At 39.1% G+C, this 24202-nt stretch overlaps 1 protein-coding gene across 2 annotated transcripts in view; it reads left to right on the forward strand.

Annotated features, from left to right (window-relative positions):
• The window catches only part of LOC132325752 (probable acyl-CoA dehydrogenase 6), a 75454-nt gene that overhangs the window by 15774 nt on the left and 35478 nt on the right, over positions 1-24202 (forward strand). The window contains exon 1 of one of the 2 annotated variants that reach the window (XM_059843336.1): positions 13586-13859. The exons of the other annotated variant lie outside the window; for it this stretch is intronic. Within the exon in view, the coding sequence (XP_059699319.1) occupies positions 13760-13859 (100 nt within the window). The 5' untranslated portion in view covers positions 13586-13759. Of the gene's footprint in view, positions 1-13585; positions 13860-24202 lie in introns of those variants that run through there. 2 annotated transcript variants of the gene reach the window in all.

Below are 24202 nucleotides of genomic sequence, written 5' to 3' on the forward strand. Positions count from 1 at the left end.
AAATGTACTGTGTGCCTGTGTATGACAATGCAGATGATTAAAAGTTGTTTTATCAGCTGATGTAAAAGCACAGGAATCCTGTAAAGGATGGGAAAGAAGGATTTGTGGGAGGGCAATGTTTGCTCTCCTGCATATTCACATGGCATCACTGTGAAACATGAGTGATAATGATGCCTGCTCTGGGTGTTTCATTAGTGTTTACACTGGCAATACTGTAGGAATACTTAGTGGAATGCGTTAGCATCTAGAAATATTTATGACAAGTTTGTCCAAATAGTAGCCTTCATTTATTACTGTCAGACACCTAGCACTGAAGGTAGAAAATATGTTCTTATACATTTCAGGAAAATTAAGTAATTGTGGTAGGATTTGCACATGGATGGGAAAGTATAGTTCTGTGTTGTCAGTCCCCTTCCTCTTCTGCTGGGACAAATGCCAGATTTGGGACTGGAGAAAGTAATAAGCATTAGCTTCTTGTCACTTCAGAGAAGCATCTAATAAAACAAGAATAATGTTTCAAGTGTATGATTGCACTGCAATTGGAAAATGATACCTTCCCTTCAGAAAGTCTGTGTATTAGAAGTGTCTCTGTGTTGAATGTGGGGAGAGAATATAGATCTATACTATCCTCTAAGGTTAATTCTGTGCAAGTATACATTTGTCTGGTAAAAAGAGACCTTGTGAGAGTTTGGGCATGGAGAATCACTTGGAAAAAGTTTATGGGGTTATTTTTTCCCCTTTCTGTAATACTAAGTCTTGTTATTATACAGAATGAGCATAGAAGGACCTGGGAGGAGCAAAAACTAGAAAGGTGAAACAGGATTTGATGGTGACTTAGACAGTAAATGGAAGGTGTTCAGGTACTTCTGTGGATAGAACTAGGAGGGATATTTGTCAGAATTGAATTAATTTACCCCAAACCATTCCTGCATGGCAGTAATGGACCAGCTGCAGTGCTTGTTCTTGGTTTAGTAGATTTAAGTATAGTCTGCTGAATCAACTGCTTGATCTTTTACCTACTTACAAAAGAGTGCAATAATCATTAATAAATAGTAGTGGCACTCTAAAGGTTTGCAAGAGGAGCCTTTGGGCCATGCTTTCAGACACCAATGAACCAATAAATCAGCACTCTCAAGTGTTTACCAGCTATAATCTCTACCTGTTTGGCAATCAAGAAATAATTTTGGTAGGCCTTTAAAAAGCAGTAGACCAAATCAGCCACTGCTTTATTTGAATCAATTTAATGACAAAAATTGTGATGTGTGTCAGGGGTTTGGAGACCTTGATCAGATAATTATAAGAAATTTCAGATGCTTATTGGACCTTCTCATTCAGTGGATTGGATTGAAATCTCAGGAAAACAGGGTTTTGTATGTGTATATACATCTGAGTTTTGTGTAGTTGAGACTTTTTTCCCCTCCTCCACTGTTGTGAAATGCTGACTATTCAAGTCCCATCTAGTATCTTGCAAGTGAATGATGAAATTCAGTTGAAAATGGTAAGGGAGGGGACAGTTTGCTGCATTTCACAGATCATCAGGTATTTCTGATCAGGCAGAGAAATGAGTTTATCTTGGTTTTTATTTAGCTGTGAACCTGACTTGGGAAATGGTTGTGTTTCTTTTCTTCCTGGCTGGTTGGGAAATGCAGTGGTACCTCTGGGAATAGCTTGTTCAGCTATCAATAGCAGCCAGCAGAGAAGTGACTTACTGAAGGACACCCAGTCTTTGTAGAAGAGATAATCTTCCTTTCAATGTGTTGTTGATAGAGGGATCAGATTAGTTCCTGGGATTCTGCTTTTGTGCTTCAGATAAGGCAAATCCTCACACTTGTGGCTTGTAATGCAGAACTCAGCAGTACTTCATGCAGTTCAGGTGTGCTAATAACAATACCTTAGGGGTCAGACTTAGGAGTTTCTGAAATCTGGTATGTGTACAGGTTATGTCAAAATTATATTGAGAAGGCAATTTAAAATGTCTCTTTCCTGGAGAAAGTTAGAAGCATCTAACTGGTAGCAAATGCTCAGTTATGTATGTGCAATTAATGCTTGAGCTCTTGACACACATTTCTCTCACAGCAGACCTGCCATGCCAAATTCCCTTCTGTGAATCACAGGCTTTGCACAAACTGTCAGACCCACGGGGTGTCTTGAATCTGACTTGGAGCACTTAGAATCTGAGAAGAGAGTGTTACAAGCATCTGTCCCTGTTCTGCCCCACTCTGCTCTGGGTTGTGCAGGAGAGTCTTTCCTCCATTGTGCTTGACTTCCCTCTAGTTTTGCAGGAAATTGTTGGGCTTGGGGATTTTCAAAGAGATATATCTGATAAAAATCAGATGTTCTTGATTTTATAGTTATGAATAAGAGAAGAATGTACACTAAAGAGAACAGTTGAATATATTAAAGATATATGAAATAATATGATACCTGAAAAGAATATAGGGATTGAGACATTATCAAGTAAGACATACTGTTCAGGAAGTTGTTATTGGAGGCGTCTTGCTTATTCTTGACTTCTGTAGATCAAATAGCAAGACTGTCTCTTGACAAAGCTTGGCCAATGAATGAGGTTATACTAAAACAACCTGAGTTTTACAAATATGTCTAACTTACACATAACTGTCTTTTCCCAGTCTCAAGATTCTTGACATCTGTCATAAATATAAATGGCATAATTCAAAAGCTTTCTGAAAGTATAAATGCACCACTTACGCTTATATGTCAGTACACATTTGAAGTGTGGACCAACTGTGAGAGACAAAGTGACAAGGAAAGTGTTCTTCCAATCAACAGAATTGTACATACACTGAAATTTAATTTAAGTTTTCTGTTTTACAGAGAAAGTTTTGAAGTAAGACCTCAGGGTCAGGTTTTTTTCTGTTTTTTTTCCCTTTGTTTTGTTTCTTAAGCAGAGGCATGGGAGGCTATTCGTGATAAACAGAGTACTTCTTGCAGGACATTGTATTTCCTGAAGAATGTGTCTGTTTGTTCTCTTCGTGCCTTTCCTGGGTGGCCTAGAATTGCTGATTTCTGTTATCTCTAGTGCAGTAGCTATAGTTTTCCATAAGACTACAAACCCACTCTGTGGTCTTGCCTGCCCTGGGAGATTCTTTCAGTGCTGGGCAGCAGGAGCCAGGAATGTGGCATGACTCTGGAGGAGGGCAGGAACTTCTTGCGTGGGACCTTTGGAACACCATGACCTGTGTACAAGCACTCCCCCTGAGCCTGAGAACTGGCAGAAAATGGGCACTTGCTCAGAGCCTCAACCATTTACAAATCACCTTCACTTGTACACCTGAAAGGGGGCCCAAAGATAGAATTAATGAAAAATTTCCATGAATGTGTATCACAGGAGAAAGTATTTGAGTTTTTTGTGGCATCATTGAATGCTTTAAAATTTTTTGAAGGTGACTTCAGTCAGCATTTCTTCTGTTTCCTATACTGTGTGTCAGAGGAAATGAATGAGACTGTTTTCACCTTTGCTGTATTATTCAAGAACAGGGGTCTCTCAACAGAGCAGAAGATCAGTGAGTAATAAGCCTTCTGAAAGGAATTTTTTTTCCCTTTCTACATTATGTATAACCTGTGAAACTCATTCCACGGAAATCACAAGGAGCAAAGTTTAACAGGAATCCAGAGAATGTTAAATAAATATACAGATGGTGGCACCATCCACAGTTACTACAGGGAAAGTAATTGTATTCCAGATCATCAGCTGCTCACTTAGCAGGTGAATACACCATTTCACAGCTTCTTGTACTCTGTGGCCTCACCAACTCCCCCCTGAATAGCACATCTAGCACTTCTCCTTGTGCTGGAGTCTAAGCCTGGCAAAAACATTCATCATACATATTTCAACTTGTTCAGGATCCTTCCATAGCCCAAGAAAGGAAGCCTTTAATTAGTCACAGAACCATAAAGTTTGGAAAAGACTGCTTAGATCCTCAAGTCCAACCATTAACCCGGCATTGCCAAGTTAACCTTTGTACTTTTCTCCATCTTTGTATGTTGGAATGGTTGTGAACATGTTTTTTACTACTATCCATATTTATTTTCTAAATCTTACCAACTGTTTTCAGCCACCTCTATCAACTTGTGTTTCCCACTGAGCCTCATCTCTTTCTTCTTGCTTTTTTTCCCTCTTGGGAGGATTCTGGTGGGTCCTTGTGTAACTTCCCTAACAACTTCTATTTGCTGCTTCTTTTATTGTAATTGACTTTGGAAAGACTGAAGGCAATAAAAATATTTTGCAAAAAAGTAATGAAAAAGACCTCTGAATCAATTTTTCTGGTTTCTTGGTCTTTGATTGTTTGTTTGTTTTAGGTAGAATAATGAGGGGCTCTTTCCCCTCCCTCCCATTTTTTTTTCCCCAAGAGCGAGAGCATGGGAGCAATTTGCTCTTCTGTAGTTGGTGAAAAAAAGCTGTTAGTTGAGTTTGTCACTCAAAGCTGGTCAGGAAATTCTTTCCAGTGTGTCCAGATGCTTCCTGTGCACAAGGCTGCTGTCATACTTGGCACATGATAAAAATAAAAAATAAAAAAAAAATCACACTGAAGCTGTTTTTTATTTTGGTTTTGACCAGCTCCTTTGGCACCATGGAGGGAGGACAGTTTTGCTGGGGGGACAGTGACACTGTGCTTGGGGTTGTTTGGAAGAACAAAAAGGAACCATGTAAAATTTCTATTTATTTGTTTCTAAAGCCTTACACTAATTCATATTCTGCACATGTCAGGTTCTGCATTATTAAAAGAAAATAGGTATAGTAGCTGATACTTGTAGCAGTGCTGCATTTAAGAAGAGATTTTGGCAACTTTGTGTTCTGGGGGGTATTTGAGCTGATCACAATGCATCCTCTGACCTCTTTGTGGATTGTATTATTCTTTTACATGCTTCTGCATAGGAAAGGTTGTGTAAGCTGTACCTTCTGGTTGTTCCTGTAAAACCTGTGGGCTGCTGGACCCATAAAGGAAACAATTATGCACTAGTTACCTTTGGACAGGTCTCCCCTGGACTCCCTGGCACCACACTAATGAGATGCCCAGATAAACCTGATTCTCTCAAGAATAAAGGCAGTTTCCTACATTTTAACCCTATGTCCTTCCCAACAAAATGTTTGGAATCCCTTCTTCTGTCTCTGCCCAGGTTGAAACTGTGTGTCATCAGATCCCATAGCCCCAGAGGAGGATGTGGAAAGAGGAGAATACAAGAGGAAACAAACACCAGGAGGAAAATTCTTTACATACAACTCATTTTGACAGGAAATGTTTTGCTCCTTCCAGCAGAACTTTGTAACTATTTTCAAGATACTAATTTCACTTTATTCCACTTTTGCATTTATTTCTTGCTACCCAGTTTCTTCTCTTCTAGAAGACAGATAAGTATTTTGGTCTTTGAAAAGTATGCTTCATCATCAGCTTAAAGTCACCAGCAGATCTTTAGTGCACATGAATGATGCTATAAGTTCTGCTGCATGGTACATTGAAAACTGAAGGAATCCTGAGTTTTGGAGGTGCCCACTGAACATGCTTCTGCAAACTGATTGTGCAAGAACTGGCCTAGCTTGTAAAGCCACTGTATTGTGTAACTCATAAGTAGCTCCCGGGATTTCAGAGTATCATCTTTGAGATGGATCAGAATCTGGCTACTGCACAGATTCTGTGGTGCTGCCTCCTAAATTAGGGAAGGGAGGGAAAATAGCCATTTTCTGTTAGGAAACTGGAAAAAAAGTGGAAGATTTTGAATTGGACTTTCTCTAAAGATATTTTTCAAGCAGTTTAGTTAGGTGTCTGAAGCATAAAACATGTAAATGCAGAGGATTAGAAAAATCTTCCAACTTTGATCTTGCCAAAGGTTTGACAGGTTTTAATTGCTCCCAGGTTTCAGACTTTGAAACAATCTAAGATGAAAAAACTAAAATGATGAGATTATAGGAGATCTTTACCTTTGCAGCAACCACTATCTAGACCTATAGCATAGGTCTATAGTGTGGTTTCTGCAAGGAAAAATGCAGAGCATAGTGGGGAAGGTGGAGAGGGAGGCCCATTCTATGCTGTACCTTCTGCCTGCATGATGAGCTTTCAGGGGGCATCCTCAGGTCTCCTGTCATAGTTTCAAGCTGTCTGGGATTCATGCTGAGTTCTGTGGGTAGGCTCTCCAGCATGGCTTTAAAATATTTTGCCTGGATTTGGGTAGATTTGTGTTTGTGGTGTGCACAGTCTTCCAGTGATGGCTTTAGAAGGAGAAGAATTTAGAGGAGCTGAATAGAGAGTGGACATGGCTGGGAGATCTGGGCCCTGAACCTGCTCCCTTCTCCTACCACTCCAGCAAGCTCTGTAATTAGCTTGTCTGTAATGAAAGGTGGAAAAAACTTCCAGCAGAGACCTTCCATGTCCTGAAGAGAGATGAAGCAGCACATGTGAAGGGTTGTGGTCTCTCACAGTGTTACCATCATCACCTTTCCTGTCATTTGAGTGAAGACACTGGTAGTGTCTTGAAAGAAAAAAACAGCTGATATTTTAATGTAATTTTCCCTTCATTTCACTATTTTATTTATTCAATGGGTAGTTGTGAGCTGTATTCTGTAAATGCCTCCACATGCTGGATAATCTAATTTTCCATGTGGGAGAACAGAATAAACTTTAGAACACAAAAGGTTGCCTAGAAAGGTGGCATTAATTATAAAAAATTACCATCAGAAGGCAGATTATTATACAGAACATTCTTTTTAACATTATGAAACAGCTCCTAATTTAATACTAAGTTTGAACTGACAACATTCAAAAAACAATCACAAAGCTTTGGAATTTAATTTCTTGTAAGGGAGTATCTTAAGAGGTAGTTGTTGAAGCATATTAAGTAAGTTTAGGAGGAAAGGAAATTTAAATAGAAGTTCTGCTACATAATAATAAAGGGATTAATTGAAGTCATTAATTTCTGGTCATAACAGAGCTTGGTGAGAAAAGGTGAAATGGAACAATACCCAAGTTCTTCTCTGAGTCTCAAATATCCACGAGCTGTAAATATGAGAGTAGCCTTGCAAAGAACAACACTGCAGCTGGGGGTTCTGGTGGATGAAATGTTGGACATGACCCGGCAAATGTGCACTCATAGCCCAGAAAGCCAAAAGTATCCTGGCCTGCATAGAAGGCAATGTGGAGAGCAGGTCAAGGGAGGTGATTGTCCCCCTCTCCTCTGTCCTTGTGAGACCCTACCTGCAGTGCTGCATCCAGCTCTGGGTCCTCAGCACAGGAAAGATTTGAGCCTGTTGGGGCAAGTCCAGAGGAGGGTCATAAAGATGATCAGAAGGACAGAGCACCTCTCCTGTGCTCTGAGAAGGATGGTGCTGTTCAGCCTGGAGAAGACTCTGGAGAGACCTTGTTGCAGCCTTTCAGTTCCTTAAGGGAGTTTATTAGAAAGGTGGGGACAAGCTCTTTAGCAAGGCCTGCAGTGATAGTACAGGGAGTAATGGTTTTAAATTAGAAGAGGGTAGATTCAGATTAGATGAAAGGAAAACATCTTTTGCAATCAAGGTGCTGAATCTCTGGAGCAGGTTGCTCAGAGAGGTGATAGATGTCCCTTGTGTGGAACATTCAAGGTCAGGTTAGACAGAGGTCTGATCTAGTTGAAGGAGTCCATGCTCTGCACAGGAGGGGTTGAACTAGATGACATTTAAAGGTCAAGCCAAAACATTCTATGAGTCTACAGAGTTAATTTCACAGACATACAAATATAAACAAAACTTACAAAGAAAAGGATTGTCATTTATTTGATGTATTGTTTAAAAAGAAATGAGAAAATTAGGCAACAAATAGAAGGAAAAATCAAAACATAAATGGGCACCAATTTGTCTGTGGCTAAAGTTGCAAAATGTGAAATAGACAGTGATGAGGTAAGACTTGTGTTTTATAATTATCCCTGGCTTTGGAGTGGTACAAGCCCTTACATGTTTTCCTTTTATCTCTAATTATGCCAACTTATTAAAAAAAAAAAAAAAACCACAAAAAACCCTAATGCCCCCTCAAAAAAACAGCAAAACACCCCCAAACCAAACAAACCACCAACCTGCTCCAAGAGCTACACTTATGGGGTTATTAGAGGCCACCAGTGTAACCAGGTCCATGATGCTGGGTGGATGGTGGGTGCCCACCTGCAGTCAGGCTTCACAGCTGGGAGCTGAAATGCAGAGATGGCAAAGTCTGGAGCAGATCCAGAAAATGAACCCTAAATTTGGGAGTCTAGGTAGCTGTGATGAATGTGGGAGACAGGAGATTTCTGATCAGGATGGTTTGTGCTTGCTCTTGGATGATCCTGAGGGAGTTACTGTAGTCCAAGAGTGGAAAGATCCCAACAAATGAACCTTGTGGAGAAGTGTTTACCTCCAGCATCTCCCAGCATCCCTGCTTAGCTTTCAACCACCCTTCCCACTCTTGTCTGTGATGTTTTTGAGTAAAGGTTGTTTGTTGGGTTTTCTTGTTGTTGTTGTGAGCGTGGTAAATTTTAGAAAAAAAGGTGAATGTTTTAAGAACATAGTAGAAAACGTTCTTGCTGTTCAGATATTATGCTGTCAAACCACTTGGCAGAGGTGGTTTTACTTCAGCTGACTCTGGAGAATCTGAGGAATGCCACAAATGAATTTTTAATGGTCAGCTGCAATTCTAATAAGTAACAAATTGCAACCTATCAGGGCATAATTTAGACTGAAAAATATCTCAATGATATGAAGTAATGCTAAAGCACAGGGCCAGATGAAAACACCACGTTCAACACAGGCTTTGAACTCCCTATGTTTCTGAAGCTGAAAGCACAATCAAAACATTGCTCTTCTTTTTGGTGTATGAGATGTGTGTCATCTGCAAAGGATGAAACTGGAGGAATTATAGTTAAGATTGGTTTTAAGTTGATCCTCTGTTAAAACTACATCTCAACATACATCTTCTTCATGCAACAGTATTTTCAACACTCAGGCTGCTGGCTGCAAATTGGATAGTTGAATATAGCATCCCTGTTGCTTGCCTGTGTCTTTTTAGCTGTTATAGGTCAAATATCACCTTTCTTTAAATAACCTCTGTGCAATAAAAGGCCTGAGTGCTAATTATTGGATTTTGGCTCCATTGAACATCCATGAGAATTGGGGGACATGCAATTTTAGTTTTTTGAGAACTGAGATTGTTATGAGAGAAAAGAAATTATGTGATAAATATGCTTCTTCTTTGTTTGCCTCCTTAGAACATCTTTCCATGCTGGTTTCTACTAAAGCACTTTTAGTTTTTTGAGAACTGAGATTGTTATATGAGAGAAAGGAAATTATGTGATAAATATGAATCCTCTTTGTTTGCCTCCTTAGAACATCCTTCCATGCTGGTTTCTACTAAAGCCTTCAAGCTACCTGGAAGCATGTAACCAGATCAGTCAGTCTGTCCTGGTGTGTGTCTGCTGCAGACCTCCCCTGTCTCCCAGAACGACTGCACTGTTGCAATGCACAGCAAGGGAATGATGAGACAGGTGGCAATCACTGCTTGCAGCGATTTTAAAGGCAGCATCCTCACTGACTTTAATAAGCCCTGGATTAAAGGGCAGGAGACATCTAATGCAACTTCTCTGTAATAAAGGGAAGCTCCCTGAGCCACTCATGGAGATGTCACACAGGGAATGGGCAGATGTCACCATGGCCCCTTTCTAAGTTTTCAAAGTTTGGGCAGAGGGATACCTGTGATGAAATAACACCAATGCTACCTGGTCTGCAGCAGTGGTCTTGGGAAGCAAGGGGAAGACACTGAAAGGAGTTTTTATGAAGCTGTCATTAGAGTTTGCTTCTGAAAATAGCTCTTACTTTGATAAGTGCTCAGTTTCCTTTAATACTTTGGGATATTACAAAGCTTAGCCAGATTAATTTGAGAACCCAAAAATTTAGCAGTTCCTGAGTGTCTGAAAAAGTCCTTAATGGATGAGAGGAGAGAGACAAGAATGTGTGCCACCAAGAAAAGAAATGGGATGTGAGCTGTAGCTGCCCACTCCCTTGGCCCAGCTGGGGCAGCTGCATTTAGAGCTGCTTACCCCATACACCCCAGCCTTTCTCCTGGCTGCAGCCCAAGAGCCTGGAGTGGGGAGCTGGTGGTGCAAAGCCTGAGACAGAACAGGGGGAGCAAGGTACCTGGAGCTCAGACAGGATTTCCCTCTACATGATGGCAAAAACCACCACAATCTAATTATTTTTTGTTTGCTGGGTCACCAGGCAGAGTAGTGATCATCACTGATGCTATAAATATTTATAGAAAAAATTCCATTCCATCTTCCACTTTCACTGAGGTATTTATCCTGTTTCTCTCTTTGTTGTCAGGTTACCCACCTGATTCATTTTTCATCACTCTACACTTGTGGGCTAATGCAATGTTGCATATATTCCGATATCCATGAGAAGAATGACTATACTACTTTTGCAGGAGTGCTTTTTTACTATATATTTTGCATGCTGGTAATAGAGTGTTTCTGTATTGCTTTGAGATGGTACATTATTATTGTTGACTGTATTTTTTTCTTTTGGATATATTATCAAAGCCTTCAATGTTTTTTTTTTTCCTAAGAAAACCTTTATAAATCCATTTTCAAAGCTGTGACTTGCATTTATATATATATACATATTTTACACAGCCTTAATATGTTGAAGAAAAATCAGGGGTCAAACAGAAGCTCACAGATCTAATTAATGAGTTCTAGTAAATGCCCTTAAATCCTTTGTGCATTGGCAGTAGGGCACAGGGACTCCTCTCCTGATGCTTATTTTCATTTATTTCTTCGAAATTTAATTAGCATGGCTTACTCACTAATTCTCAGTGAGTTTTGAAAATATTTAATTTGAAACTAATTAGACCAATTCCCTGACTATTAATTACCCAAACCTGCAGATGTAGGAATGGTAGGAGATCAGTTCATGTGAAGACACAGGGTGCAGTTTTGTGTCAAGGCTGAATCTCAGGTGTGGCTGAACAGACTTAGGCAAATGTCTCCAAATCTTTCTCTGTACCCCTTTTGTCCTTCAAAAGAGGGAAGAGGGGAGTGGCATAACAACCTCAATATTGTGCTTGGCCTTTGTCCTGCAGGCAGAACCAGGTCAGCCCCAAGCAGTGGTGTTCAATCATGTCTGAAACATGAGTCAGTGTGGCAAGACATGTTGCTGGTGCAGAGATGTGCATACCAGGTGTGTTTCTTGTGGTACATGCATGTGTGTGTGTGCATATGCACGTCATGACACATCACAGAGTCAAGGAATGTCTGGAGTCAGCAGGGACCCACGAGTATCACAGGGTTCAGCTCCCCACCCCTCTCAGGACCATCTAAAACTAAACCATAAGACTAAGAGCATCATCCAAACATTTGCATTTTTCCAGTCTTTAAATTAATGAAAAATTTTTATTTTGCCATAATTTTAAAGGGTGAAATAATTGTATTTCTTGTGGAACTTCATATTTTTCTGAGGTTCTTTGCTTACTGGATTTCAGGATATGGGAGTCTGTACAGGAGGTCTTGTTTCAGAGGTTCAATGTCCTGAAGTAGACATGCTGCTAGTTGGAGATGCTCGTTTGGAAATCAGCAAGTGAAATTTCAGTGAAGTATTACAAACTCTTAAGTTTTCCATTCCTGCTTCTGGGCAGATGGGCATTACTGTATCTTGCAATAACTGTGTCATGAAATGTGTTACTAAGATTTGTAAACTTGCCAGCTTGATTGAAGTGGGGAAGCTTGCTCATGCTTCATAACTTTTGTGGTTTTGTATAAACATTTCTTCAGCATTCTCAAGTTGTCATAAGGATCATATACCTGAGTCTCTTTGTTACTTCAGTAAAGACACAGAGGCTTAGATCTCACTCTTTGAAGAATAAAAAAAGAAAATTATGCTTTTTTTTTTTTTTTTTACATTTTCCAAACAATGCTGTCCATTTTTCCTGCTGGTACCTTGGTTCTCACCTGAGACTTTAGTCTTGCATCTTGCTGAGTGTTTGGATGTGGCTTGTTAGCGGTGGACTTGCAGACATGGAAGCATTGCTGCAATGTGCTGTGCAAATCCTGCCCAACTAGTTGTTTTCACATAGACCTGCAACCCTGCCAGGCGGCAAAAGGTGTGGATGGCAGAGCAGAGAAACCACCTTACAACTGTGGGGTCTGGTCATGCAGCAAAATGGGAATTAGATTTTTCTGTGCATCATTTGTTGAAATGGCAGCATGAACCCTTCTTCTGCCTGATTAAAGTCAGTGCAACAGTGAATACTGCAGAAAAAATTAGGAAAATACTAGCAAGATTCATTTCTGTGTGTTTACAACACAATAGGTGTTCCAAATGAGTTGCTGCAGGTGCCCTGCATTTTCAGAGACCCTCAGCTGCTGTTAAATCGCAGTTGTGCACTGGGACGTTCACTGTGTGTTCTTCACACTGACATCAAAACTGTGCCTGCTTTCATGCTTGTCTCCCAACCCCCCATTGCAGGAGGGAATGAAAGAAGCAGTGCTGTTTCCTGAAACCCATAGGAGATTAAGTGTATTTTATTTTCATGAGAATATTCATGAGGAGCTGCAGACTGAACAACTTGAACCTGTAGTAGTAAGGGTGCCTGCAGTTTCTGTCACCCTTCATATCTGATGACAGTAAGATGACTTACTTGGGGTAAAATTGGATCTCCATGCACTTGGTTGCTCTAAATCTGAAGCAGCAATTGAGAGTATTCTTAAGTAAGGTGTCTTTTAGTCTGTTATCTAGAATTAATGCAGTGTGCATTATTGGCTAGGAAAGCTGAGGTTGATTTGTTTAAAACTGTAGAAACAACAGAGCCCTTTTCCTGGCACATGCCATGTCCAGTGGAAATAATAATAAAAAATAAACTTAGATCAGTTTTTAATTTTTTAACTCACCTTAGATTCCTGATTCTTCTGTTTTTCCCAAATACAAGATACTGAAAAATTGCCATTTTATATGCTGCTAGAGACAAGTAATGTATTTTATCTAGTTTAATTTCATCTGTGATCTTGATTTATTTTTTTACCAATCTGTTAATCAGCCAGAATGACATTTTTGAGAGGTCTTCTTGTTTGACTGTTGGGATAACTTTGCTGTGGTGCTGGACTGCTTCTGCCAGTGAAAGACATAAGTTCAGTAAGTAGCACTGAACCATGTTCTGCTGTAAGAGTTTTGCAGTTGTCCTTTATGTCTGAGCAGAATTTAATCCCATTCTTTATTTTAATTTATTTTCTTCTTTCTCTTTGCTACAAGGCTGCTTTTCTTTCTGCATCTGTTTACCACTTGTGTTGCAGAGGTCATCACTGTAATTACCAGTGAAAGCTCAAAAAAGAGGAAATCAATATTTTCTGTGTTTCAGGGAATTTTCATATACAACTCTTAGGACAATAACTAAATTAACTGCATATTTTACTAACATTGAGGACAGATTTGGAATAGAAGCTATTAGCTGGGCATGTCTTGGCCTGAAAGTTTTTGGCAAACTAATGAGGTCAAGGAAGAAATTAGAAAGCTCAAAGGATTGATCTGTAGGAACAATTTAGGAGCTCTCTAGTTGAGCTATGGAGTGATTAGAGTCATGTGATTACAATGTGTCTGGCATAAACAAGGAAATGAGGACCTGTTCAGAACAGAGGAAGAAAATGAGAAATACAGACTGAAAAGCTTCCAGCACATGAAATTCTGAGATTATCACTTTTCACCAAAAGTTGGAAACCTTAGTGGTGAAGACATACCAGTTGTATTCATGGAGAAGATATGCAGCTGGGACTCAGTCTTCTGGGACCTTCTGTAGAGGTTCTTGGCTTTCTTTCTCATGTTCTCAAGTCTTTAATCATCGTTAAGAGTGTCTTTATAGGTAAGACAGATATAAATAAGTCTCTTTTCAGTGAACAGTGCAAGAGTATGAATAATGAAAAAAAATCAGGTTGGTGTTGCTAATAGCTTGTCTTCAGAATCTCCATACATTTGTTCAGAAAAAATGTTTATTAAACAATTTCAAGCACATTTATAAGTTTGTTGTCTGTTAGCAAATGAGCAAAAAGACCATTTCTGACTGCAAATTATTTGCTTTACTCATTTCAATCACATAAATATTTATTTTATAAAAATTTTTTTGCTCTGTGTCTTTGTAAAATAAACCTGGCTTATATCATCATTGAAAGTAGTGAAAAATGTTAAGTCATTTATCATGCTAATGAGAAAATAATCTCAACTGTAAACAGAAAAAGATAAGTAAGGAAACCATCAGTCCTCAGTTTTCATGCTGCTCCCTCTAGACAGCTTGTTAAGTCGCATTGAAGTTAGAGTTTATGCCATGGAAAGACTTCTAAAGCACATTTTGGGGAACAAACCACCAAAATTGGTGTGATCTTGTTCATGTCTTTTGTTATTCTGTCATGTAAAAGACCCAGATAGAGTATTAAACAGACAAATATGAAACTTCTGTATAGAGTTTGGATATGGGACAGAAGGTTTTTCATACACATTTAGTTTGGTTTGATATTATTGAGACAGCCCCGTTGGGATTGGTGACACTCATTAAAGAGTGTGTAGGGTGGCCATTAGAATTAGAAAAAAGGGAGCTTTAAAGTGGAAGCATACTTTCGTGCCATAAAGGTTCTTAAAGAGCTGGTGTAAATTTTACAAATTGATTTTAAAAGTAGTCTTCTAATAGTTAAAAGTGGGGAGCCCCTGTGTTGTGCAGGGAGATAGCATAACCAGTGAAGTACCCTGGTATAGTTTAAAACAATCTACCACTCTTTAGTACTGGTTATTTTGTAACTCTTCTGTTGCTCCGGGCAGTGGTGATTGTGTGGCTGAGGGATGGGGAAACAAACAGCCAGAGACAAATTGTTAGGCTGGAATAACAGCAGAGCTGCTGGCAGCTCCACAGTGTGACAACCGTGGCTGCTCCAGGAGTCAGAAACCCTTCTCCTGCTGATTTCTGCTGGCAGATGTGGCAGTGGTTCACACTTAGGGATAGTCTGTTACCTTCAAACCAGTGCTCACCGTGGGATAAGGAAAATGAGAGTCCCAGTTGGTGAAAGTTCCAAACCTTTACCTATACCTGTTTGGGGCTGCAGTCTCTGTAGAGCTGTGAGCCACCACCCAGTTGTTAGGTTTGTCCCGTACATGCCCATTTCCATGAGGGCTATTCTTATACCAGACAAGATTATGGGATGGCAATAAAAATCTTGGTCTGTTAAAGGTGAGTTCCTCTGAGTGGCGGAGCTGGGTTGTTTATCCAGTCTCTATCTGCCTCCAAAGAAGCTTTTCCTTACTGTTTGCTTTTTCCAGGAAGAAACTCCAGTAAAAGCACATACCAAGTTGAGGATTCATATTTCCTACCACCCATTGCTTCATTGAATTAGGTTTAAAAACAAAATACTTTCATTCTTAAACTTCTTTCTCCTTTGTTTTTTGCAGTGGTGAGCATCACTCCCCATAAATGTCCTCCTTCCTTTCCATGCACTTCCCTGAAATTGTTCTTCTGTTGTGTTCCTTGTTAATTAATTATACTACTCTCAGCTTCAGGGTTTCTTTTTTTTTCTCCTCTAGCTTCTTTGAGACTAAGATAAAATCCCATAACTTGTGTATCAAGAGACTTACTCTAGTTATCTTGCAGCATCTACTTTGTCATAGAGACCAAAAACATCACAATAGTAAATTGTAGGCAATGCACTATTTCTAAATTACTTTGTCCTTCCACACCATCCTCCTCCATGTCTTTTACTAGTTTTGTAAATCCTACTGTCATCATTAAAGGGAAAAAAAATTCTTCTTTTCAGTAAGTAGTAAGGCATTTTAAAAGAAATTTCATAGTACAATACCAGGGCTGTATTGCCTCACTGGCCATGTATTTTGAAGACATGTAAAATGCTTCTTTGCTTATGCAAGGAGATAAGAAAATGAAGCTAGATGGATGGGTAAATGAAAGATAAGAAGCACAACTGTTTGGCCTCTCTCTTCCTTGCAGGAAAGGCCTGATAGCAGGTAGTGTCTTGTATCTCTAAGTGGAATCTGACTGTCAAGACATGGAGAGGCAGCAAGGCAGTGTGGGGGGCTGAGTGCTTTTGCTTAGTAATTGGCAGAGCACAGCACTGTGGCTGTTGATGACAGCAGCTGAGAAACTTAGCTAGAGGTCAGATTAAAAAAAAATAAAATTTGAGTCAACAGGGAAATATCTGGAATAATTAAATTCCAATATGATTAGTTTTTATATAACCTTGTTGCAGCACATTCTCCATTGCTGGCAGGCTAAACAAAGAGGTCTTCTGATCCTGCTGTAAAATCTGTATGAATTCGGTTTGGATTCTTCCACCTTTTCTGCGTTTGTAATCAACAAAACAGTCAGATCAATAAGGCCCATTCATCTTGCTAAGATATGCCAAAAACATCCTGAATGGGGGATAAAGAAGGTAAATCTTCATTAGCATAAGAATCAGGACTGAGTGAAGCACAGTGCCCAAAGCTGCATTTACACTGATAAAGGCTTTTCATGGAGGAAGAAATTAGGGAGCAGTTTCACCCCAGGTTAGAATGGAAAACACAAACCAGAGAATGGGATTTGTCTGAAGACACATCTTAGCTCTGGAAAGTTGGCATGGAAGCATACACTGAGAGATGAAAAACAAACAAAAAATCATAGCAAAATTTGTTACGTGATTACTCAAGCATATTCATCTTCAAATAAGAATGACAGTTTCTTGTATCACGTTGTCCCAACACAGTAAAACTTGCTAGTTCTTCTCTTTTTTCTGGAAGCTGACAGGCTGCACACATCTTTTCAACTGCAGGGCAAGATTAAACAGCACTAACCACTCCAACACAAAGTCAGAAGTGAGCCAAATCTCACAGAGTGAATTGCAATTAAATTGCAAGTGGAAGACATTTTCCAGTGGTAAAAGATTAGTGTGGGTGACCTCAGTCTGCAGCAGCAAAGCTTCCAAACAGCAATTTCCCTAAAATGGTAAAAGGTTGGGGTTTCTTTTGCAGGATTTTCTATTTCTTTCCATGACAATACTTCTAACATGTAAGAAAAATCTGTGCAACAGGAATATGTATCTAGCCTTTCATGTAAACCTCCTTAAAATGCAGAGAATAGTCACATGGTTTGGTTTGAAAATGTGATTGCTAAGGTCTGTCTTTTAGCCTGCTATTTAGGTGAATTAGTATTTGCTGCATTTTTCATGTCTTGCTTTAATTAATGGCTCTCAGTTCATACTTTATCAGTGCTACTCCAAAATTTAGAAAAAAGGATTAACCATGGTTTGAGAGAGATTTCAAACAAGAAGCAGTTCTTTATTGACTTTTGGTGGTGTAAGGAAAACAGAAGCTCAATCATTACGGTTATACCATGTTTGCATAAATGAGAGTAAAATAAATAAGCTCTTTTTTTCCCTTTGCTTCTGTGTTGGAAATTTTTGAGATAGAAGATATGCATTCATTCATGTTTTACTTGTTTTATGTTGCCTGATTTGAGGTGATGAGGCTGTAGCTTAGAAGATGCTGTGATCTTTTCCAGATGGAAAAACTCATCTCACTTCCCTCTCTCTTTTTGTTGTTATTGTTGTTTGGTTAGTTGGTTTGGTTTGTTTTATTTTTTAATGGAAAGAGAATTCTAGCTTTACAAGTGAGGAATTATTCATGTGAGTTTTCATTGTTTCAATGATGTATAGCATGGTCTTAAAGCTTATTACTAATTTTTAGTGTTCACTATTCAATGAACAACATATTTGTCTTTTCCTTAACTATTGTAAACATAGGGTGAGAGTTGAGCATAAATTGATGTCTTTGGTGTGGGCTTTCTCATTCTTTATGGTTCTGTAGAATGATGTAGTTGGGAAAAAGGAGGCACAGTCACTGCTGCTTTGCTCACCGTTAATTTGCTGCTGCCAGAATCACTCAGTTTGGGTCTTCCTGATGCTGAGAGATGCTATGCACTGGATTAATCATAATGAGTTAGCAAATAGTTCTTAAGGAGGAAAAGGATTAGAATAATGCAGCACTGAAAGGTTATGCAGTATGCCAGGATCATGAAGCTTATAAATTGTAATGCATTTATTATAATTGGGTCACATTGCAGATGCTTATATATCACTTTGTTTCTTCAGCATCTCGCTCTGCACTTTGAACATGCTAACACTGATGAAAAAGCTGCTTTGCACCCTTGAACAGCTGCCCTGGCTCTTGGGCAGTTTATAAACACAGTCTGAGTCAGTGAGGGCTTGGTGTCTCCACCAGACTAAGGGTTCTTAGAGGTGTTGATCGTGCTGGAAATGCATTTTAAACCAGAACCATTCCAGGACGGACATGTGCACATCTGCTGCCTCTGCTGTGCAGCATGGAAAGCCCACAGTGTCTCAGCTGCAGGGGAACTCCAAGGGTCCAGCAGCAATGGGCTCTTTGTGTGTCATCAGGATGATCCCTGCAGCCTCAGCCACCTCCTGTGTCTTGTGCTGCCCACAAATGAGGAAACTAATTTAGCCCAGCACCTCTTTAGAGTGGCTCTGAAATACTGGAAAGCTTATCAGCAAGCTCTTTGGAGATGTTGTATAAGAGTAACAAGGAGGTGATGGAAAATATTTCTCTCTCTGAACAGAAATGTCCAGGAGGAGACCACATAAAACAAAGGATTCATCAGCAATCTTACTTACAGTGGCTGCACAGTGAGATGGCTAACTGTGATAAAAGGTGCCTATGGTAATAAAACCCTCTTCAGTTCCCTTTCTTGCAGGCCTGTGCTGCCCACTGGGGTCTCATGGCCACAGAAGCCTGCAGTGATAGATGGGTGCATGTGAAAATTAGGCAAATATTTTGTGACTATTGAGTGTCCTTCTAAAATAGTGCCTCTTATTAGGTGGAAAGTTATGAAATTCAGAAACATGACAAGGAGCCTTAAAATATTAAAATAATTTTCTGATTGTGTGTTTTGTTTCTGGAGATTCTTACACTACTTGTCAATAAATTGCATGGTATTTTATTTTTTATTTCAGATGTTTCAGTTACTCATTTAGAAACAGTACACATAACACTGTATAAACACCAGGTGTCTGAGGGATGCTTGCAAGTGCTTTAAAAATTCTTTGCAGTTAAATGGATCTAATGGAAAGTCCATCATACAAGACCAATTAAAAAATTAGTCGTAATATGTAGTTTTTTTGACAAAAGCTTTTTCCTACATGAAAGGCTACTTTTCCCTCCCCCCACTTTTTGTCTACATGTAGATGTGTGGGAGAGATAGGAAAAGCATGATTGCTCTGGAAAATCTGTGTCCTTGGGAGTGGAAGGTGGAGGGACTCCAGCCTCCCTGTTTTGTTGTCTGTTTGTTTGTTTTAATTTGAAAGGAGGGTGTGTTATTGGCTAAATTATTGAGCCATGAAGATAATAATTTTTAAATATCTCCTGGAATAATTTCTGAATTTCTATGAAGAAGGTGGGGGTTTTGCCCTGAATAAAAATTGTTTTGCTTGTTTTATTTTAAAATATAAATATTTTAAATTCGGTTTCAGGGACATCCCATAACAATACAATACATGTGTTGATTTAATGTAATTTGCCTTTCAGAATTTCTTGGAGAAAGCAATGACATTTAATTCCTTTACAAATTTACTATGTGACCACATATTCAGTATGTTAAATATTAAATACACATTTATTGCTATGTAACTCTAGAGTGATATTTTGAGAACAAGAATTTGAAATAAATTTTTTTGTATAGCTACTCATAAAAAGTAAATTACTGAGCTGAGTAGTGAACCCTTCTTGGGTTCCTGAATGGTCTGTAAATATTCAGAACTGGGAGAGGTCTGACTTTAGTCTTAAGTGTTTAAATAGCAAGTGGTACAAATGCATCCTTACTACAGGCTTTAATTTGCAATGGTTGAATCTATATTTTATTTCTGCTGTAAAAAGTTGCAGCTAAACTGTATAGTAAAAGGGTACTTAACTACTGGGTGCATGAATTCTTAGGATCATTAATTATAATTGAGGTAGGACTGGGAATCAAGGCAGATGACAGGGATATTCTGAGGAGGAGGTTTTGTTGGCTTTCTGAAGTCATCTCAGTCTTCTGCAGATACCTTTAGCCAAGTCATTGTTCCCTTTTGCCCTAGATTAATCTCTAGGTATGTTATGGACCCCAGTGTGTCACACTGGCAATTGTGTAATAGGCAGTTTGATGTGGTTTTTATTGCAAACTGTATTATAATTTTATCTGGTCTGCAGCAGGGTGCTGTTATTCCCTCTTGGAACCACCTGCTTTTCATTGGTTTGCGAGCTGATTTGTTACTGATTTCCGAAGCAAATCTATAAGAAGAAAAAGATAATTCTGATCAATAATAATTTCGTGGAGGAGTCAACATTGTGTGATGAAATGCTTATAGAAATAATACAACACTCTGAGTAGAAGGTTCTTTTGAAGAAAATAATCTTGAATGAGGATTTTTTTTTTGTGGTATGCTTGCACTGTACTGAAAATCCTTTCGGTTTTGGCCAGTAATGCATACAGAGCACACCTTCCAATGTCAGCATAAATAAAAATAGTAAATAGCATATTTCACATTGGAGATAGCAGTTCAGATCAGAATCCTGTTGTGTCAGCTTTTCTACAAACAGAGAGGAATAATCTGTTTCATTGTATGGTCTGGCTGACAAATCTTAAGGATAAGGATGCACGCAGAATCATAGGCAAAAATGAGAACTGAGCCAGATATTTGCAGCTCTAGAATATGGTTTAAAACATTTATCCACATTCCTTAAACCAAATAAAAGTTGTCAATGAAATTTTTTCTCCATTAAAATTACCAAGAATAGAGAAAGCACGGAAGCATATCAGTTTTACTAAAATACTGACTTTATTAGAGAAAACAAAGGGAAAGGCAGTGTTCTGACATTGCAAAAATGCTTTCATTTTTATCCCAGAAATGGTTTTGATTGTGATCTTTCCTTTGTGTGTCTTTAAAAAAACCTGAGGTCACCTGACAGAAGCATACAATTTAATATTATAAAAATACTTAGATTGTTTCATTTTTATTTGACTTTTGTTCACAGTTTGAGATCAAACCCATTGCATTTCCTGGAAAACTGCAAATTTGTGTTTTGTCTCGAAGAGCTCACCACAATCCATTGCTCACAGCTAGAAATACTTTTATTGCTTTGCTTTTTCTAGCAGAAAGCAGTTCCAAAACCAGTCATGTTTCTCAACAATCACAAATACAGAAGATGGTTTCCTTTGGTTTCTGCTGGACTTGGGAACTGAAACCTCTGGAGCTGCTCCAGCAGCACGATGGGCTGTCCCACAGGGTGAGGGGTTGGGAGCTGCCAGAGACAAGGAGCTGTGGAGCTGGTGGCCCCAGCCCTGCCCACACTGAAGGCTGTGTCAGCATGCAGATGCAGATGCTGCCAGCTGAAGAGAATTTGTAAACAAGGAAATTATCTAATGACAGAGGGTGTGCTTCTGGCTGCAGCGTTACTTGATGGATGTCTCTTTAATAATCTGTTGGCTGTGGCTGTGCTGGGACTGTGCTGACCTGCAGTGTGGCAGGCATTCTAGGATGGCATGTTACCTTCTTCTCAGTGTCTGACCCAACATCTCAAGGACTTAAGAAGTCAGCCATGAATGGAAATTCTAATGGAAATTCATTTAGTTCTTTAAATCTGTGCTGATCAGGAATTCCTGTGGAAACCTCCTGCAGTGCACTTCTGTTCCAAGTTTGCTGCTACTGAACTAAAACCCCTGTGCTGGCCAGGCTAGCTCCAGAGCATGTCCAAAGTTTATTTCATTACTCACTGCACACATGATGAATTTTTTTTTTTTTTAAGTTATTGCAAATTAACATTTTTCAAGTTTCTCCCCCCATGCCCAAAATTAAAATTGTCAATTTATAATTCCATTTGTAGATTGTAACTTTTGGAAAGTGTGAACTAGTAAAATTTATGTCTTTGGGTGTGACGTATTAAGTGTCTAAAGTTTCCATATCAGACAAATGTGAATTTCCAACAAGCTATTTATTATCTTGGACTGGAATAAAAGATCTTGTAGGGAAGAAAATTAAACATAGCTTTCAGCTGATAAATATTTAGTCTTTGTATTAAATCTTAGCAAAGAAATTTTAATAAGTAGCAAATGTAATAAATCTGTAATCCCTAAATCACTTAGTATTGCTTAAGCATTTAATTATTTATTTGGAACTCAGAAGAAACAGAATGATGTTTTTAATATGGACTGTATATCCTGATACCTTAAAGGAATGAAAGTAATTGGATGCCTGAAAGAAATGAAAGCAGTAAGTCTGCTTTTTGTTTATAGAGAACTAAAACTGAGTACAGTGACGCCTTTTCATCCAGCTTTGAAAAATTCCTTACAAATGTACATACTTGTATTCAGTCCTGTTGCTCATCTCTCTCTTGTGCTTAAACTGGGGTACGTTCTTTGGGCTATCTCTGTTGGTTACCCATTGATAAGTCAATTTCCACTTTCTTTCCTTGTTGACCTAAGGATGGTTGAATGTCTGTGCATTACTGTATGTTCCTTATACATATATGTTATTTGTGCATTCCCACTTTAAGTCCTACTGAAAAAAAAATTGCCGTGATGCAGAGTAACGTAAACTTTTTGTGGGAATTTGTGGCAGACCATGTCAGAGGACCAGTTCTGAATAGAAGCACCAGCAGCACATAAAAGTGACATACCTGCTTCATCCTTGTACAGGTGTGGGACTAATTATTACCTGTTCAATGTGAACTAATAGGTTTAAGACAGCTGAGCAGCTGTTCAGACATTTTCTTGGGAGGAAGAAAATGGGAGGAAGAAAATTTTACATGGGGCTGACAGATGCTGATGACAGATTTCAGGGCCTCTGAGGGCTGACTCATGGTTGTGTCAGGAGGACTGCAGTGAACAGTTGTTGGATTTGATGCAGTGGAGGCCTGATCATCAGAAAGGTGCCCACCTTTAAGCTGGAGAGAACAAGCATTCACTGCTGGATATGCCTGACTCAGAGCAGGCATATTTACTTGAGCATCTGCAAGCAAAGGTTAGAGTGGGCTGGTGGCCTGCTGGTAGCAACGTGTGTGCTCGATGTACGTAAGGAGGCTGGCAGCTGTGGCTGGTTCACTGATCTCAAGCAGCAGGCAGGTTGCAAAGGTGATATCCTTGAATTTGCATTCTATGATTTGTTTATGAGCTTGCCCAAAGAGAGTCCCAAGGAGAAGTAACATGGCTTTTCCACTGAAGCTTAGGAAAGGTGATAGTCAGCCTTTATACTTCTTGACTTCATTTTTCTGTGTGTTTGGTGTTTATTTCATTTTCTTTATGCTGTGGCATTTAGTTTGACTGACATTTTCAAATGTACAATAATTGAGATCTGTGCTCTTTAACCTTAAAGAAAAAGCTGCAAGCTACTTTGATTAAATTCCAATTCTTTGGAACAGATGTTGTATCAGAGGAGAGTGGGGGGGGGGGAAATAAGCTCCATTTGAAACTCCAGGCAAAAGACAATTGAAGAGTCTGTGACCAGGGGTTGCTTAAAGTTTTTCTCTGGCTTGGAGCTGATGCAATAGCTGGTTCCTGTGGCTGTGTGCACTTTGGATCTTCTTTTTCCTCTTTTCTGTTTTGGCTACTACATCTTTTACATTGTTAATGTTTCTTATGTTGCCATGTGTACATTTTATTCTATTGTACCGTGCAGCTTAGCTTTTCCTCCCCCATAACATTGTTTATGCACATTTTTGGGGGTTCGTGTGATAGGGTTTTTAAGAGCTCTGATAACCTTCTGAGCTCAAAGTTTTATGCAAATGTGATTACTAACTCAATGTCACTGGGTGATTCTGCAAAAGCACTTAGAAAAGAAAAAAAACTTACAAATGTTTGAGGGATGTTTCAGAAATCAGAGGGTAGCAAGCGTAGGTGTTGGAAACTTGGTGATTTAGAATATAATGCTCTCTCTTTTTAAAGTGTCCTACACAGCTTTGAACCCTTTTTAAATGTGTCCATGCTGTCCCTAGCTGGGGCCAGGTCTGTGTGGTGTATTTATCTGCTTATTGGTAGTATTTATCTGCTCAGTGGCAGGCACTGCCAAGTTCCTCTGTGGTGGTGTTATAGGAGAGTTTTTATTCTTACACTGTGTGAGAAGTTTTTCCTTTATTTTATAGTGTAGATCTGTCTTAATCTAAAACAATTTAGATCACCTTATTTGT

The sequence above is a fragment of the Haemorhous mexicanus genome, chromosome 1 (assembly GCF_027477595.1).
Source record: "Haemorhous mexicanus isolate bHaeMex1 chromosome 1, bHaeMex1.pri, whole genome shotgun sequence".
In the NCBI taxonomy this organism is placed as follows: domain Eukaryota; kingdom Metazoa; phylum Chordata; class Aves; order Passeriformes; family Fringillidae; genus Haemorhous; species Haemorhous mexicanus.